This window comes from Equus quagga, chromosome 14 (genome assembly GCF_021613505.1).
Source record: "Equus quagga isolate Etosha38 chromosome 14, UCLA_HA_Equagga_1.0, whole genome shotgun sequence".
Lineage (NCBI taxonomy): Eukaryota > Metazoa > Chordata > Mammalia > Perissodactyla > Equidae > Equus > Equus quagga.
Window position 1 is genome coordinate 38673645 of NC_060280.1, and position 19588 is coordinate 38693232.

At 39.8% G+C, this 19588-nt stretch overlaps 1 protein-coding gene across 7 annotated transcripts in view; it reads right to left on the reverse strand.

Moving 5' to 3' along the window:
- SYTL2 (synaptotagmin like 2) overlaps positions 1–19588 on the reverse strand; it is a 107798-nt gene that overhangs the window by 30136 nt on the left and 58074 nt on the right. For 4 of the 7 annotated variants that reach the window (XM_046685119.1, XM_046685121.1, XM_046685116.1 and 1 more), the window contains exons 4-8: positions 18562–18697; positions 9269–9350; positions 8235–8349; positions 3401–4204; positions 5–73 (exon numbers count right to left, since the gene is read on the reverse strand). In XM_046685119.1, coding sequence (XP_046541075.1) covers positions 5–73; positions 3401–4204; positions 8235–8349; positions 9269–9350; positions 18562–18697 — 1206 coding nt within the window. The remainder of the gene's footprint in view (positions 1–4; positions 74–3400; positions 4205–8234; positions 8350–9268; positions 9351–18561; positions 18698–19588) is intronic. The other 3 variants (XM_046685122.1, XM_046685123.1, XM_046685120.1) reach the window with 1 other exon arrangement.

A 19588-nucleotide genomic window follows, 5' to 3' on the forward strand; every position in this document is an offset into this window, starting at 1 on the left:
TTACCTTGCTGATGGTCTCGAGAACTGCGATCTGGCACCTGAAATGGCTCAGGCTCAACATGAGACAGTTCATCTGCAACATAGAAATGCTTTTCTAAATAAGAAAAGAGAATGCTTAAAGAATTATCATTTAACCACTCACATTATCTTTTAAAAAGACACTTTGTATTTATACTTTCCACACCACTAGCTGTTTATATCAACATTTGGGGGGGGGTAATAATGTAAATCATCCTAATTAAGATATTCTGCCAAAGATGCCCTATCACAGTAAAGGAAGGTAAATGTAGACTCCCGCAAGTGAGGAGTGTAGACCAAACTGGGAAATTTCTTTGAAGTCTCTGGTTTATTTAAAAAATTCATGTGAATTTTGCATTCTGATCCATGTTACCTTTTAACTACTGTGCTACTGGGTCGGCCCCCCATGTTACCTTTTAAATATCAATTTTCTCCTATTCTCAAATCTTTGCATAAAGATGATACTCCAGGAAGATACACGATGTTGATTTTACGACTCCACCCCTCCACTGGTACACTCATAAACCCTAGAGGGGATTTATACCCAAGATATAAGTTAGACTTAGGGGATTTCAGGAGTTAGAACAACTTTCAAGGAGTATTAAACAAGGAGCTCCCTCCAGAACATTAGAATGGCACAATGAGGATACTGCATTCCTGGGCCTTACTCCTGATGTATTAAACCAGAATCTCTGAAGATGGGGCCCAGGAATCTTTACTAACAGCTATCTCAGTGACTGCTTTGCATACTGGAGTTTGAGGACCATGATATCAAGAGGCTCTTCCTTTATCCCCTATCTATCTTTGACAATTTATGAGTTAGAAGTAGTTTCTGTGAGCCAAATAAACTAAAATGAGGACTGATGGAAAATGTGATCTCTATCAGTTCCCTGATGTCGGCTAACCAAGAGCTAGTAGACTAGAGAAGGATATTTAAGTTCTTTCTAAGCTATCAAGAAAGCAGAGAGAGTCCTTTCAAGGCTTAATCACAGGGCACAGGGTACATTTAGATGAGGAAACTCAGGCATTCTCCCCTTTACTTAAAACTCAGGTGTTTCAGCTTTTCTCCTCTTCCTTATAAAAGCTAAGCCACGCAGCACATTTTGTTGAAAATTATGTGAACTGAATTTTTATGAAGTCAGCTACATTTCAAATGCACTAAAGGACATATTAATAAAATTCTATCTTTAATTTTAATCAACTCTGGCTAAACGCAAAACTACAAATTCTTATACAATAATTGGCATAGTGAATATTGGTTTCCTTCCTTAACTACACATCATACTATTAAATACATGTCAATAATTGTGAAGTTCCTTTGAGAAATCTTTAAGAATTCCGTTTAACAGAAGACTATTTAATGATGAAAAAATGTAGTAATGTTTGTGAAAAAAGAAGTCTGGGCAGTATAAATATAATTTAAAATTATATTCATGCCTGAAAATTATTGAAAGGCTCTTCAATGAAGTGTTAACAATAGTTAATGCTGGGTAATGACATCACAGATGATATCTGTTTTATTCCGTGTGCATTTCTTTTTTTATTTTTTAAATGAAGAGAGTTACTGGGAGCAATGGTGCAAGAGGCCAATTTTACTTCCATCCCCTCATCCCTAGACCCATGTACTTTAGCTATTGAGGTGTAGCACCATTTATCAGCTGTTGGCTCAGTGCATCTGAGCACATTTGATCTTTTCAAATGTTTTACAATGAAAGTTTATTACCTTAAATTAAGAACAGTTATTTCAAAAATTAACACCAGGTAATGTTTTGTTTGCCCTGAGGAATTCTTTTGGGTTTTTTTCCAGTGTGATAATGAGTATGATATTGACTATACTGAAGCTCAGACCTAAAGTCAAACCCTCGTAATTTGCACAGAGTTTACCACTTTTTTGGTCCTTATTTTCTTTTTTATGCTCCATTTTTCACCTGTGTATATTTTTGTGGTAAGCAGAGAAAAAAGCAGGGCACTAAATGAGTAAGCAGAACTACGATATAAGCTCTGAGGCCACAAGGCCTGTTAATCAACATGGGTGTAGCTGATGATGTCTTCCTCCCAAATGCAGAGGTCAGCTGGGATTTAAAAATCAGAAAGCACAAACAAGTAGTTAATACAAAATTTTAAAGATAGCCTGTGAGAAAGCAGGTAGGTACAGTTTGAAAAACAGGGAAGGCTTACCAAATTTTTTCTATGAATTATAATAAAGGAACATATTACCAAAGAAATTTTTTTCACCTTTTGAATAAACATTTAAGTATGTATCATCTAGTTACTTGCTAATGTTTTACTCAAACTTTAGTAATTTCCTTTAATATGAGTTCTTTTATTTCTTGAAGAAGCACCTGCTAATTTTTAATTTTTAAAAAAATTTCTGTTCTCTTCAAGTGATTTAAAATGTCCCAGGGAAGGGGTGGTGAAAATTCTTTGTCCTTTAAGAAGTAAATTGATCTGAGCAAATATGAAACTGTAGGGCTGAGCAAAAGGGATCCAGGGTTAACTTAATATTGACTAATAAGGGAGGGGAGAGCAATGAGTTAGAAACTTGACCGTTGCTACTGTAAATTTTCTCGATTATAAAGAAACTATCATAGGGTTGGATTAAGACTTACTAAAGTGTACACTGTGAAGGGGCAGTGTACACAGAATGATTTTTCCCATTGTTTCTGTTTTTTAAAACATAAGAACTATGAAGTAATCGCATAGGTACGGGAAAGCAGTTTGAGGTATCCCCTGAGAGTTGTAGGATCTTCAAGAGAGGGCTAGTTAGCTAGCTAGCAGGAAAAAGCAGCACTTTCATTGCCTCTCCACTCGCACCAGCTGAAAGAGAAAGTGCCTTCAGAGCTTTTAAAGGCTGAGAACAAATGGCTGGAGGCCCTGGGCAGGCTAAAGGCTGAGGCTTTCGCACGGTAAGTTCTCAAAGTCTAGTTCCCAACCTTCGAGGCTAAGAAAGTGAAGGCTCTCCTGAGATTAAAAGAGAAACACAAGGTTGGTTAAATGGTGCTTGATAAATTTGCTTTAGGTGAGTAATAATATATTTACTCTATACAAAGGTATTTAGCATATCTTTAATTCTTTACTCTGCATATATGCCTTGATTTAACTCAAAAGACTGTGATTTGTTTAGTTATATGATTGATACAGTTAGATTTTTTAGGATAAAGCATAATGGGCCAGAAACTGTGCTATCCTGCTTGTTTTAGTTACCAGTGATTGAGAAAAACCTCCAAACCCATTAAGAGGTATACACATTCCTCAGTGGCATCTGCCTGAATTTTAGTTGGAATGACTAGGAGGTAAATAGGGCTTGTAGAGGGCTGGCTGGGGTGGCCATTCCAAGCCCACTGGGTCAGTTGTTATACTCTGGTAGTGATAACTCTCTTACCAGCAGGGCTTTTGGACAATTCTGATTCAAGCCTTGATAATTCTGGTGATTTTGCTTTGTGTTCATTGATGGTGGGTGAATTCTCAAGGGACTGTGGTCTTGCAGTTAAAGCTTCTGAGGGATAATGGTGCCCATTAATTGGAAAAGAACCAGCAGTTGTTGGCTGATGTGTTTCATTTTTGGATGCACTTGGGCTTGAGGCTGATTGATGTAAAGGCGAAGCCTTTCTGGATTGGGAAGGCTTAGGCTCATTCCAAAACTCATCTATGTCCCCTGCATCTTTTGTTTCATTCTTCAATCTGTCAGATTCTAAAACACTGAATTCTCCCACTTCCCGGCCTTGGATGAGTCCAGGACTCTGTGGGGGTTCATCCTTCACTGCAGAGAATCTCACATGCTTTAATGGCTCCAGTGAGTTTGAGGAGGAGTCATCTTCTAAAGAATGCTCCTTCTCAGTAATTCTCTCATGGATGGTTAGGCTGGGTGACACAATTTTGCTTTTGGGTTCAAAGTTTTGATGAAAACGAACAGTTTCTGAGTCGGTGCTGCTGGAACTGGAGTTGCGCTTCAGGATTCCTCTTGGAGCCCCTCTTGCATTCAGGGAGTCTGTCCTTTGTCTAGGAAAAGACGGGTTGTCATCTTGCTTTAAATTATGTGATCTGTAGATAATTTTCCTGGCTTTGGGGATTGGAGCTTTGATTTGAGACCCATTCTCAGGGCCTGGAAAAGTCGGCTTCAGTTTCTCTAACTTTTGACTTGAAATATCCAGAGTAGAAGACTTCTCTTTTGACTCTGACACTTCATCTGAGAATTAAAACACATTAGGTGATATTGGGTGATATGATATATATCATTTGGTGATATATATATATATTAGGTGAGAATAACTCTATAATTTAAAACACCTATCATAAACTTAATCTACATTTAGCAAAAGTATTAAAACATTAAAGGCAATTAAGTATGTAGCATAAGTACAGACCTAATTTAAAAGCTTTTAAAAATTCATCCATGAAAATAACCAAAACAAAAAGTGACAAATGTTGGAGGTTGTGGAGAAAAAGGAACCCTCATACACTGTTGGTGGGAATGCAAACTGGTGCAGCCACTATGGAAAACAGTATGGAGATTTCTCAAAAAATTAAAAATAGAAATACCTTATGACCCAGCCATCCCACTACTGGGTATCTATAAAGAACTTGAAATCAGCAATTCCAAAATTCTCATGCACCCCTATGTTCATTGTAGCATTATTTACAATAACCAAGACATGGAAGCAACCTAAATGCCCATCAACTGATGATTGGATAAAGAAGATATGGTATATATATATATATATATATACAATGGAATACTACTCAGCCATAAAAAGGACAAAATCATCCCATTCACAACAACATGGATGGAGCTTGGAGGTATTATGTTAAGTGAAATAAGCCAGATAGAGAAAGACGAACTCTGTATGACTGCACTCATAGGTGGAAGTTAAACATAGAGACAAAGAATTGATTGGTGGTTACCAGGGGAAAGGGGGGGTGAGGGAGGGCACAAAGGGTGAAGTGGTGTACCCACAACATGACTAACAATAATGTACAACTGAAATTTCACAAGGTTGTAAACTATCATAATCTTAATAAAAAGTTAAAAAAAATTCATGCATGAACTTCATTGAACTGTACATTTAAGATTACTGTGCTTTTACGTATGTACTTTGTGGATATTTTATACAAAATAAAAATTTTTTTAAAAAGAATTTAAAAAACATCCTTAAGGAGGCCTTGGAAAAACACAGACGTCACTTAAATAATTCACGTAAGAAAATCAGAAAAAGGAATTCAATTTTTTAAAAAGAAAATCTCAATACCTGACAAAAATTAATTCATACCAGGGACACAGGGATGGTTCAACATCCACAAATCAATCAATGTGATACACCACATCAACAAATTGAGGAATAAAAACCACAAGATCATCTCAATAGATGCAGAGAAAGCATTTGACAAGATCCAACAGCCATTTATGATAAAAACTCTGAACAAATGGGGATAGAAGGAAATTACCTCAACACAATAAAGGCCATATATGACAAACCCACAGCCAACATCAGACTCAATGGGCAAAAACTGAGCGCCATCCCCCTGAAAACAGGAATGAGACAAGGATGCCCTCTATCACCACTCTTATTCAACATAATACTGGAGGTTTTGGCCAGAGCAATTAGGCAAGAGAAAGAAATAAAAGGAATCCAAATAGGGAGGGAAGAAGTGAAACTCGTGCTGTTTGCAGACAACGTGATCTTGTATATAGAAAACCCCAAAGAATCCATTGGAAAACTTCTAGAAATAATCAACAACTACAGCAAAGTTGCAGGATATAAAATCAACTTACAGAAATCAGTAGCATTTCTATACTCTAATAACGAACTAACAAGAAAAGAACTCAAGAAGACAATACATTCACAACTGCAACAAAAAGAATAAAATACCTTGAGGTGAATTTAACTAATGAAGTGAAAGACCTATACAACAAAAACTACAAGGCTTTCCTGAAAGAAATGGATGATGACATAAAGAGATGGAAAGACATTCCATGCACATGGATTGGAAGAATAAACACAGTCAAAATGCCCATACTACCTAAAGCAATCTACAGATTCAATGCAATCCCAATCAGAATCCCAATGACATTCTTTACAGAAATAGAACAAAGAATCCTAAAATTCATATGGAGCAACAAAAGACCCCGAATTGCTAAAGTGACCCTGAGAAAAAAGAACAAAGCTGGAGGCATCACAATCTTTGACTTCAAAACATAGTACAAAGCTACAGTAATCAAAATAGCATGGTACTGTACAAAAACAGGTGCACAGATCAATGGAACAGAATTGAAAGCCCAGAAATAAAGCCACATATCTATGGACAGCTAATCTTCGACAAAGGAGCTGAGAGCATACAATGGAAAAAAGAAAGTCTCTTCAACAAATGGTGCTGGGAAAACTGGAAAGCCACATGTAAAAGAATGAAAATTGACCATTCTTTTTCACCATTCACAAAAATAAACTCTAAATGGATCAAAGACCTAAAGGTAAGACCTGAAACCACAAGCTTCTAGAATAAAATACAGGCAGTACACTCTTTGACATCAGTATTAAAAGGATCTTTTCGGACACCATGTCTTCTCAGACAAGGGAAACAATAGAAAGAATAAACAAATGGGACTTCATCAGACTAAAGAGCTTCTTCAAAGCAAGGGAAAACAGCATTGAAACAAAAAAACAACCCACTAACTGGGAAAAAAATATTTGCAAGTCATATATCCAACAAAGGGTTACTCTCCATAATATATAAAGAACTCACACAACTCAACAACAAAAAAATCAAACAACCCGATCAAAAAATGGGCAGGAGACATGAACAGACATTTCTCCAAAGAAGATATATGGATGGCCAATTGGTACATGAAAAGATGTTCATCACCCCTGATCATCAGGGAAATGCAAATCAAAACTACACTAAGACATCACCTTACGCCCATTAGAATGGCAAAAATAACCAAAACAAAAAGTAACAGGTGTTGGAGAGGTTGTGGAGAAAAAGGATCCCTCATACACTGTTGGTGGGAATGCAAACTGGTGTAGCCACTATGGAAAACAGTATGGAGATTTCTCAAAAAATTAAAAATAGAAATACCATATGATCCAGCTGTCCCACTACTGGGTATCTATCCAAAGAGCTTGAAGTCAGCAGTTCCAAAAGTCCCATGCACCCCTATGTTCATCACAGCATTATTTACAATAGCCAAGACATGGAAGCAACCTAAGTGCCCATCAACACAACATGGATGGACCTTGAGGGAATTATGTTAAGTGAAATAAGCCAGATAGAGAAGGACAATCTCTGTATGACTCCACTCATATGAGGAATTTAAACATAGGGACAAAGAGAACAGATTAGTGGCTACCAGAGGAAAGGGGGTATAGGGGGTGGGCACAAAGGGTAAAGGGGTGCACCTACAACACAACTGACAAACAATAATGTACAACTGAAATTTCACAAGATTGTAAACTATCATAAACTCAATAAAAATTAACTTTAAAAAGTTAAAAAAAAAAAAGTAACATGTTCCGGTGACTTTTTTTCTGCAAAATATTTTACGTTATATAAAGCGTAGCCATGGAGAGGGAAGAATACACTAATATTAAAATAGGATAATTGAAACTCCTAACTGTGCTGTTCAATTGTTAATTTTCTACCCCTTCTCCAATCTTTAATGCTATGGAATCTTCTTAGGCTTGCTTTTGAAGAGACTGAACTGTCTAGAATATCCTCTTAATGGTATGGAAGAATGCTAAAATTCCGTAAGAGGCAGCCTTAAATGAATTAAGTCACAAACCCGATCAAATGTCCTGTGGGACTGGGCTGATAATCACAGATTAGAGGATCAAAACACGGTCAAGGGGCCTTTTTTTCTTGAGAAAATCTCTTTTAATTTTAAATAGAGAACTGTGTCTGCACATGGTAGACATTCAATAAATGCCGTTAAATGAATCACTGAATACCTCAGGTCAAAAAATTTTCCAATTCACTGAGGGGGAACCCGAAGCATGGATGTCACACAACAAGTGTCAGCTCTGAGAGTGGAATGCATGAACTTAGTTTCTAAAATTTCTGCTTCCTTGTCTTAGGCAGGAAACCAAGGGTATAGCAGCATAAGAAAACCATCAGGACTTTTCACTTTCTCTTGAAAGTTATTTTAGTTAAAGGCACTCTGAGAATTTCCCTTAGTCCACAGATAACAAAGATAAAAATATCTAATCCATAAAAATAATATTTACCCTCTTTTGAAGTCTGAAAGAAACCAGCCCTTCCATTTTCTGACTGCTCATTTTTGGTTTGTTGAGATAAGTGATCTTCTGGCAACTTGGAGCTATTAAATGGATTCTTCCTTTGCTGGGGAAAAATGTTGTTTATTAAATTCATTTTAAATGCCATAGCAGCAACTCAGTGTTAGCAAATGCTTATTATCTCCAATATTTGATAGTTTTATCCAGTAAACTCTATCTGGCATGTTTGAAAAATGATTGTCCCGGTTAATCTGGTTAGCGTAGAATTACCATACATGCCATACAAAAAAATAAAACTGTATAAAATATACTCAATTCCAGAGTCCTCCAAAGTCAGACCAGAGCCAGGCATTCAAATCTAAATGTCACATTTTGCAGAGGTGAGAAAACTTGGGTCTGGATATATTAAAGAGCTGGTCAAGGTCACCTGAGACTCTAGTCAGCACAGATTCCCACCCCGGCTCTTTTACTGTGCTAGATTAAAGCTGCACTGAGTTTAACTGTAACTGACCTTTCCTATAAGGATTTAAAAGACACCTATCAAAGCATCCTGAAGTGCTTCATGATCACTATTATGATCAACAATTTTAATGTCAGAAAGGGTATCAGTAAATAGAATTTTTTTCATTACTATAAGACTGACTATCAATGCTTACTGTCTACAGTGTCATAAATTGGGAATTCCCTCCCACAAACAGACCTCTAATACAGATCCAGGGAGCTATAAACAGGACTGATATGGAAGCAACAAGTCACATTCTACATGCTTAAAAGCAGCAGCCCCCAACAGCTTCAGACTTTTTATTCTCTGTGGCAAGAAATCTGGGTCTTCAGCAATGCAGTAACACGGTATTCATCAACCTTTCCACCCCAGGAATGATGTCTTATATTAAATTGTAAAAAGTATCTATATTTGGTACAAAAACAATACTACAAAATCCTTTTTATTTCATGGTGCTTTGATAAAATGAGAAAAATGGCATTCCTGCCAAAAATGAGATTTTTGAAGTTTGAATTTAATCTACCTTAGCTGGAGACACAGCTGACTTCCCTGTGTTTTCCTGGGATATATCAGTCACGGTGGAAGCTGGATTTACCACGCTGGAACTGTAAAAGAAACAATAATTCAGAGAATAAAACCTCACCCTTTGAGGAAGTATAAATCATGGCTTTGAAGCCAAAAGCTATTAAGGCAGAATAGGAAAGGAAGTTTGTAAAATCAAACTGCCAGGAAGGGAGAGGGAGTTGGGGCCCAGAGATGATTAAGCAGTGGAGCAAAGGCAATGGTGGAGCAGAAACGAAAGACAGGTACGAAACAAGACACCACCATCCATCAGAAGCTTCCAAGTTTTTATCACGGGACCAGGCACACAGGAGGTTCACAATTTAAATTTGTAGAGATGAACTCATCTCAAAGTCAGAAGCTAACATCAGATGCAGACGAAAGGCAGCAACTCGCCTCAAGGAAGGAAGGTCATTGCTGAAATAAAATCTAAAGAGTTTTAGGGCCTGATTCCATGGGCCAGGGGCAGAATGGCAGTGCTTACTCCAACTCAGGTGGGAAATAACTAAAGAAAACACTCAGATGAGACAAGTGACTTGGCAAAGGAATGGAAGAAACAGCAGATCTAAGAGATGCTGTGCAGGGAGCCTTGTGGGTTTGGGCAACTTACTGAGAACTTTCAACCTAGCTCTCCAGGCCGGCCAGGTGAGTTCTTGTTCAAATACAAGAGGGATGAGGACAAGCAGAGCATCCAGAAGGTGGTGGGAGGTTAGAAGCCTGGAGCTGGCTTTCAGGAGTGAGGAAGATTCTCTAGACTATGATTTCCTCTCCGAGGGACAGGACAGCCCCCGGGTGAGAGTACGGTGAGAATGAATGGAGAAAAGTGAGTTGAGCAGGCTCCCTCCTGAACATCCACTCCATTGGCTATTGAGTAAGAAGGGCAAAAGAGGGTGAGAGTGGCCCTGGAGGGGAAGAAAATCCCCTGCTCAGACTTCCTGCTCCAGTGGGCTACCTCAGGCATAAGAGGTGAAGTCACTGTTGGCTGAAACCACTGTGCCTGGTAAAACTCACACCAGAGTCCAGAACTTGGAAAATACCTCAGAGGGTGCTGGCCGTCTACCATGCAGCAAAGTGACTGGAGGTTGGGGGAGGGCAGCAATTTGCCCCAAGGCCACAGAGCCTTGCCCAAGATTATTGTCACTAAAACTGTGGCCTAGACATTCCTGCAGCTTCCTTTCCTTTCCTTCCCTCTGCACTTCAACTGTTATTTTTGTAAGGAGTTAGTCTCAGGAACAGGCTGAGGTTTGGAGGAAGCCATTCTTCATTACCCTCCTCATTGTTCCAGAAAGGAATTACAGTAGATGAGGCAGATGTATAGAAAATACAGTCTGAACACATGGATGCAAGAAAGGGGAGGAAAATGGGGAGGGGAAGGGAAGAGAACAAGCGTAGGAACTTATAATGGAGCCAGAATTAAGGCTAATAGAAAAGCACACTACAGGAGGCCTCTATTCTTGCAACATGTGGGCACAAACTTGAATCAAGTTTCTAGCAGCCAATGTGAAAAAAGAAACCTGGTCACTAATAGAACTCAGTGTCCATACGACAAAAATAGCCAATAGCTCAGGACTAGAAAGTTAATGTACCCGAGTGTCATTTTAAGAAGCAGGTGAGCGAAATGAGGAACCTTATAGCAGATGTTATGCTCAGTTTCTTAGAGTGTTTTGTATCATCTCCCTTAGTAAATAAAGCAGTTACACAATCAGAGGACATAAGCCAAGTGGTGATGGTTGGGAGGTCTCCATGGAATATCCATCTTGTCCTGCCATCTTCCTCCTTTGCCCCTCCCACTCACCAAGAACAAAGGCTAAGCAGAGCCTCTCCATTCTCCTCCCTCTGCTCCCTGGAAATCCAGTTCCTGTGCCTTCAGGACCCCAGGCCCAACATTTTGCACATCCTGTTGTACCCTTTCTTCCCAGAGATGAAACCAGTCTCTTACTAAATTCTATCCAGCTATGTATCTCATGTCTACTGTGCAATCTCATTCTGTGTATACATGTCTTATCTCTTATAGTAAACCAGGAGACCCCTTGAGAGTATCTTGACCATCTTTATACCCCCGCAATGCCTTGTACAGTGCCTGGTACACGACTGGTGAATGACTGAACAAAGGAAGGCCAACTGAGCCAGTGCTAGGGAAGGCAGCAGCAGACAGGTGACCATGGGTTTGTTTTCATTTTTGTTTTTTTAAATCCAGGTTATTTGGCAAACTACAATAAGGCACACTATTTAGGTTTTAAACAAAATGTCTTTGTTCCGCCTATTCAGAAAGCAAAAGAGAAGAAGAAACAAGGCATTCAGAGCACATGCTCAGACACTAAAATATCAGAAACATACAGTATTTACTGGGTTGCCTTGTGGTTGGAATGGGCAAAAATGGGATAAGGATGGGATAGTGGGTTAGCTACAGTTCACAAGTCTGCTTAATTAGAAAAAATTAAAACAACAGTCTTATGCCTCAAACTGTCTCTGAAAATAGAGTTATTTCCTAGATTAAGCCCTAGCTTTGCTACTCTCAAGGATTAAAACGTTTTGCTTGCCTGTCTTTTATTGGGCAACCATCATCACAGCAACCATCTCAGGTGGTGATCGCAACATCCCTATGAAGTATGCATCCTTTTCCCTATTTCACTCATGAGAAAACTGAGGCTTGGAGAGGTTAAGTAACCTGCTCAATGTCACAAAATTAGTGAAAGAGCTGAGGATCTGGACCAGGTGTGTCTGATCCTGACTCCAAAGACAATCATCATAATGGCTAGGCTATACTGCCTCTGATGTCTCACATTAGTAAAGCGGTGATTTATGGCAAGAGGCCTGGACTGAAGTCCAGGTGATTCTTTCTTCTCAGTGACTCTCACATCTGTCACTTTTTTTCCACCTGTACCAGCACCTCCTTTATTTCTGTCAATTGTATTACACTCATATCTGACCTCCTGACTCCAAAGTTCCACTCCCCTAATCTATGCAGCGTTCCACCACTAAGCTGGAATGGTATAAAACACAACTTTGATCATCTCCTTCTTCCGCTCAATACCTTTCCCTGGATCTTCAAGGCCTGTGGAATGAAGTCTGAATTCCTCAGGAAGGAATTGGAGATGCTCTACCGTCTGCCCCAATATACCTTCCTACTCCTCCTTTCTTTTGACCCTTCATGCCAAACAAAGTGGTCTGTCTACTCACCATCCCCAAAACTCACCTGACTCTTTGCTGTCTCCACTCAACCCATCCCCCAGCCCCTCCCTCAAGCGTTTGCTCTGCTCTCTCTGCCCAAATCCTTGCTATCATCTCCAAGCCCAGCTCAAACCTCACCTCCTTTGTGATGCCGTTCCTGTATCAGCCCACGTGGAAGTGGGTCTCCTTGTCTCACATCTCATAGCACATTTTACTGGTACTTTGGATTATGAATTTGCTCCCTGCCTGGCACTATTTGCTGTCATGTGATCAGATATTCATATACAGATGCATTACTTTTCCTAAGAGAACATAGTCTCTTTATAGCCAGATACTGTCTTTTGTTTCTTAGAATCTCTCTGAGAGCAGTAGACTGTGTCCTGCATATAAAATATATTCAATACATTCCACAAGATGAGCTTTTTAAACTGTACAGCAAGCCAAATTCCACACGCTGTGCTTTGTAATTTCTTGCCTCAGGCATCTTTCAAAAACTACCTGCAATACTAGAAGGAACACTTAGACAAAACTTGTTTACTTTGTTAAGAGGATTATTAAAATGTTGGACTATGACATTGGCTTTAGGGTTGCCCTCCTAAAAGTGTCTGCATTTTACTACAAGTCTTTGAAGACTTCACCAGAAGGAATAATAATGTTAGGTACTGTGGCAGGGGTGGATACTGGGCAAGAGGTGGGGCTTTACTGCCGTCTTAAAATCACACCGCACAGGCAGCTGGACACTCCATCTGCTTCTCGGTCCAACCATAAAGTGCTCCTAAGCACATACAGCAACTTTAAAAAGCTTTTGAACCTTAACCAGCTTTTCTCTCTAAAGTTAAAAATAACAGCAGACATCTTATACCTTCTTCTGAGGTATTTTTCAGCTTAAATATTAACAGTGTCTAGAAACAGAAGCAAACTCTACAAGTGATTTTTTTCACGTGTTTCTTGTTGTTGCTGTCTTTGGACCATGAGTGCCTTGGCAGCTGATGCTCTGTCTCAACCCCGGTGCCCAGCACCATACTAGCAGTGTTACACTCAGTGAAGCCTGAACACACGAATAAACAAATGAAGAAATGGCTCAGGGATAAAGTGAGGCAGGCAAATTAGAAAATATGCTTTGCCAAGCCTTTCAAGTCAGTGGTTTTTTGTTAAGTAAAATATTACTTTTCTGGTGCTACCACATTTCATGCTACAGATGTATAACACAAATATTCTCATCCAAGCATAAGGCACTCTGATGTCACAGAGAAACTATTTCTACCACAACCGATTTGGGTAAATCCAAGATCCTATAGGATTAAGATTCTTTTAAGAGCTCAGTGTAAGTGATTCTGTGAGGTAGGCCTACAAGAAATGAAATGGTCACATCATTGGATTTGCAATGAATCCAAGGACAGAAGATCAAATGCATTGTCTATAGATTGACTCATCTCTACCCTGCCTTTGGGAGCAAGCTCTGTGCCTCACATGGATCTTATTATTGGGAGTGAAGGCAAGCAGCTAATCCATCTGGGAAAGGGAGATAGATATGTACAAGCAAAAGCCTTCCAGCAAAAAGAGCATAAGTGGAGAAAATAATTCCATTTCGGAACTAAACTAGTGGTTTTAATTGGTTGGTTTCCATTCAACAGAGGGTAAGAGGGAGATTGGTGTCAGGAGTATCACTGAAGCACAGGTAATGAAGCTCAAAGACTACATTTTTGGTTCATTACAATGACTTATGACAAAATAGTGTTTAATTCTACCAAAAACACAGTGAGGTGAGGAGGCACAGTTTTGCTTGCAAGAAAATTCATCTTTTTCTCGCCATTTCATAGGGTAGTGCCCAGAGGAAAACCTGCCAACGCCATGGAAAGAAATTCCACAGGGAAGGCTTTATCCTGTTCTCCCTGAACTCATTTTGGAGACACTCTCTAGAGATGAGGACATTACAAACCTCTGCAGCAGCCAAGCTCTCTCCTACCTCCATGCCTTCCGGTTCTCCAGCTTAGATGCTGCTCTCTTGCAGTTGTCCAAATTTGAGAATGCCCCTCAAATTCTCCTCCATCTTTTAGAATCACGAGAGCTCATGGTGATACTTCGGAAGTGAAGGTTTCTCAGTAATGTAAAGCAAGGAAATCTGGGTGCTATCAGTCCTGTTCTTACCTTGTAGTTTAATTTTTTCTCCCTTCTCCTCTTTTCTTACTCACTTCCTTGCTTCCAAACTACTTCATGCAATCATTCACTTATTCACTCATTTGTTTATTTATTAACCCCTCATTCAATGTTATTCTTTATTTTGTAATTCATAATCTCATCAAGTATTCTCATTCATTCAGTCGGTCAGTTTCTCATCCTTCTTCTTCATTCATTCATTTATTTACTCCATGAGGCATTTGTTGGGCACTGTTGTAAGTGCTAGGAATAGGGACGGCAGTGAACCAAACAAGTTACAGTAGTAAACAAAAATTCCTTTTCCTCATGGATCTGGGGAGAGGGGACAATAAACACACAAAAATAAATATATAGTATAATGTCAGTTAGTGACAAGTGTGATGAAGGACAATAAGAGAGGGTATTGGCATTCATTCATTCATTCCATAGATACTTACTGAGTACCTACTATGTGCTAGATACATTGTTAGATGCTTGGGACGTGGTGGCAAACGAGATCCAGGTCCTCAACTCCAAGAAAGCAATGCAGTGATACTCAGCCCTGAGATTTTTAAAAGTTCCTTGGGCAATTCTAACTTATAGGTCACAGTTAAGAACTTCTCATCAATAACCCACATATCCTATATCAATTATTAGATATCTCTATGCCCTACAAACACCTCAAATTTCTTCTGATTTCATCTTTAAAATTCCGTCATGTGTTTCCTCTTTTCTCCATCCCTTGGTTAGGTTCTCACCATCTCTCACCTAAATTTCTGTTATAACGTCCTAATTGATTATTGTGCGCACGTTCCACAATTAATTTGGGGGGAACATGATGTGCCATTAACATGTAGTTCATGGACCTGTGCCAGTCTGTGAACAGTTTGTTGCTGGGTCACAATGAGATAAATACAAAAATTAAGATTATGCATTTAGAATCATTTATAGCAATTTGCTGAGACATCCCAGCACATGATCAGTGGGTTTATATTTTGCATTGTTGTTTTCTGTATTTTTCTGTATTTCTGTATTCTGTATATACCTTGTTGTTTTCTGTATTTCATTTTTGTTATATTTTATAAAAAGTACCAATCTGCGATGATTAGAAATACAAATTTTTTTTAAAACCCAAACAATGGTCCGTTACCAAAGTTTGTGCCGACACTGCCCAACTGAAAGTCAGTCACCAGAACTAGACCTGTGATCGTTTGCAGTTTCCCTCGCCACTCTCAAGGAAACCTCATCTCTGCTCCTCTGTTCATCAAACCTGTCTCTGCTTGCTCGTGCAACAGGTGCAAAGGTGAGATCCAAAAGAACGCAGGTACCCAACAACGCTTGAGTATGCGCCGGGTACCCGCAGTGTTTCATTCTTCACAAGCAGAACCCCACAGAAATGTGCCCGCAGAAAGAAGGAAGCTTGCCACAGGGCCTATTAGAAAAACTCCTTCAGAAACTGCAATATCCAGTCACTATTGCCTCACACTCGCTACCTCCTGATTCCTGGCTAAGAAAATATTGACAGGTATTGAGTCATTATATTAAAGTTCACTTAGTTTAAAAGTACAGGCTCCAAGATACACTTAACACACCCAGTTCCCAAAGGTTAAAGTATAGGTGAGAAGCCTTGCAGGAACCTGACACCGAATAAAGTAGTAGTTTCTGACATAGAAAGGAGGAAGTAAACAACTGTAGTAAAGTAAACCATAGCTGCTTCTATGGTTCTGGATGATACCACCCATGGCACATAAAGAGCAAAGCATGCTGGATACATCTAACATTTTCATTCTTACCTTCTCGACCATACCTCACCTATGTTATGATAATGTAATCATAATGCCACCTGGAAATTGCCTATTTCCTTTCTTGCTGAGAAACGCTAAGTGGTTCCCACACCTAATTTCATTTAATCTCACAACATCCTGGTGAGGCAGCTCTGTTCTGATTTACAGATGAGACCCGAAACTTGTCTGAGGTCACATGAGGAATGCAGAAAACAATGGAGACACAAATTGTGGAAGCTATATTAATAGTCTCCAATTGAGGAAAAGCAGAGAAATACCCACCAGCCTGCATGGGGTCATGAGGAAAATGAGTCAGACTACGAGGACAGTGGCACCTCTGTGCCTCAGGCTTTTTGAGATGAAACGAGTTCCTGGAAGAAGGCCAGAAAGTCTGACCCAGAAAAAACTGTGCAGTGAGCTAAATTCGTCTCTGATACCCCAAGTCATCTTCTTTCCCCTTCTGTGGCACTTGCACCCTCTTCCCTCAGTCAGTCAGTGCTCTGGCATCCCCACCCCCCATCAACCCAGCTCTTAGGACCTGCTCTCAGCTCCTTGGTGGTGAATCTCAATGAGTGTGTTTTCATTCCCAGAATTTCTAATATTTAAGATCTCATCTTTCCCTACGGAAGGAAGGCCGGCCTTCATCCCATTAGGCGGGTGGCAGGCAGCTGGTAAATGGGAAGTCACGGAGGGGAAAAGGTAGGGTGTTCCTTACACCCTTTCCTGAGCTTCCTAAAATATCTGTGTGTATGTGAGAGCCCAAGCTTCCATTCACTGAGTATCTACTATGTGCTATGGACTTTGTGTTAGGAATTCTACATTTACTAGTTAATTAAATTCTCAATACTTTTGCTAGCAAACTATAATCATTCCCATTTTACAGCTGAGGAAACAAAGGCCCAAGATGTTAAGTCATTTCTAGTGCAAGGTCATGGTATCACTTCTTGGCTACTGTTAAGCTGTTTTAACCCCTAGCCAACATGGCCTCTACAGACATAAGAGAATATTACAAACCATCCAGAGAGAAAAGAATACAGCCTACCACCCATGGAAAATAAAGCGGGCCCTCTCCAACAGGAAAATGGATAAGTAATGGGTACCTGAATAGAATCAGTATCCCATTATCCATGTGATACAACTTCGCTCATATTTGACTCTGAAATGCCTATTGGTGCCTATATTACAGACCCTCTCCATCATGCGTAAACTATGTTGGAAACATACCTGTTCCCCAGGTGCCTCAGACTTGGACCCTGACTCAGTGGCTGTATCACCAGCGAATTCATTGACTTCATCTCAGTTGGAGACTCTAAACTGAACTGTCTTCACTGAGGAGCTAGAGATAAAATGCAACTGTGCTCCTAGCAAAGGGTAACAACTATACCTCCAAGGGACAGACACCAATAAGATCCTTAAATATCTAAAAGCAAATCGGCATGGCTCAAAAGGTTTGTGGCAATGTAGCCTCACAATCAGCTACTTCACAGGAAGGATGTACAAAAATACATTTTGATTGGCCAAATGATAACATGTATGGAAAACACCCAAAAATCAAGGCTAAAATACTGAGGACAATCTGCATCCTTGAGAGGCATTTATTGAGTACCTACAATGTGCCAGGTATTCTCCACACATTACCACTAATTCTCACCATCTCCTTTCTTGGTATACATTATCATTCCTATCTGTAGTTAAGAAAAGAAACTCTGAGAAGGTTAAATGACTTGCCCACCATCAAATGGCTAATAACTGGCATATTCAGGATTTGAATGCTTATCTGTATGGTTCCCATGCTTAAGCTTCTTCCATTGCACCAGGCTGTTACAATTTGATCATAATTCATCTCTTCCCTGAAATGGCCTATTCCCGTATTCATTTTTGAGCACCTCTTCATTCTACTCTAAGGAGAAATCCTTAGTACAAATGAAAAATAGCTATGGTTAATGTTGGAAGAAATCACCACTCAACATTTTAATTTTATTTAACATTCAGATTTGCTAGAACTTCTGGAAGCTGGGAAAGAGTACTACTCAAGCTGTGTCCACATCAGGGCCCAGAATTCTCTCATACATGCCCATGAGACCAATCTGGCATTTGCACTCCTAGCCCACCATTTTGCTATGAATCCTACATGCAGCAGCTCTCCCCAGGGGCTCTGTCTTACCTTGGGCTTGCTGGTGCTACATCTTCTTCTGGCTCTTCTACAACACCGGCCAGCTCTGGGGGAAGGAAAGCATCTTTGTTGACATTATTCACCCAGCTCTCCTTTGCCCTGTTTGCTCTGTCCTTACTCTGCTCAGCTGAAACAGGAAACAATAAAGACAGGAAGGTTATCTCTCATCTCTAGGACCTACAACTCTCATATCGGCTCTTATCACCGAAGGCTCGAACTTGAACTTCAGGCCTTCTCTGAGTGCCAAGGCAATCACTAATGAGTCTGAGTACTTGGGATCAGAAATTTATCTGCAAGAGAAGTCAATAGATTCCCATGATGTTAGCTCCCCGCAAGCAGAGTCGCCTGAGAGCATGGATGTACCTTTAAATGTGCGGATAATTCCAAAGACAACTGAAGCAAAATTCTGACTGCCTCTAGATGAATCTGACCTGAATTGGGGTCAGGACCGAATGTGTATGCCCAAGGGATGTTTAGAGCAGAGAGTCCTCATTGGGACAGAAGCATCATCATTACCAAGCATTTACTGAATATCTACAATGTGTCCAATTCAAGTCTGGGCTCTGGGATTCAAAGGGGAACAAATATTTCTAGTCTGGAATGTCCCTCTCCACTGCCTCTTCCTCTCCCAAGTCTCTACATATCCAAATTCTAGATATTCTTCAGTACTCGGCTTAGATACCAGAGCCTACAGAAAACCTCTGTGCTCCTCTTCAGGAAATAACCTCTTTTGCCTCTGAACACCCAGGGCCCTTTACCTCAGATAATTAACCTCAACAGAGGGATGACTAAGTGCCAAGCACAGTGCCATGTTCTTTGCATGCATTATCCTATAAGGAGCGAGCTATTTTCCAAGTTACAGATTTGGAAATTGAGGATCAAACAGTTCAAGAAACTTGCCTAAGGCCACATAGTCAGTAAATGCCAGAAACACTTTTATCAGTGTTAAGAAAATGAAGCAATATTAGGGCTCTCAATTTGCAAAGACTTACATTCCAGGGTGGTATTCCCCACAAGT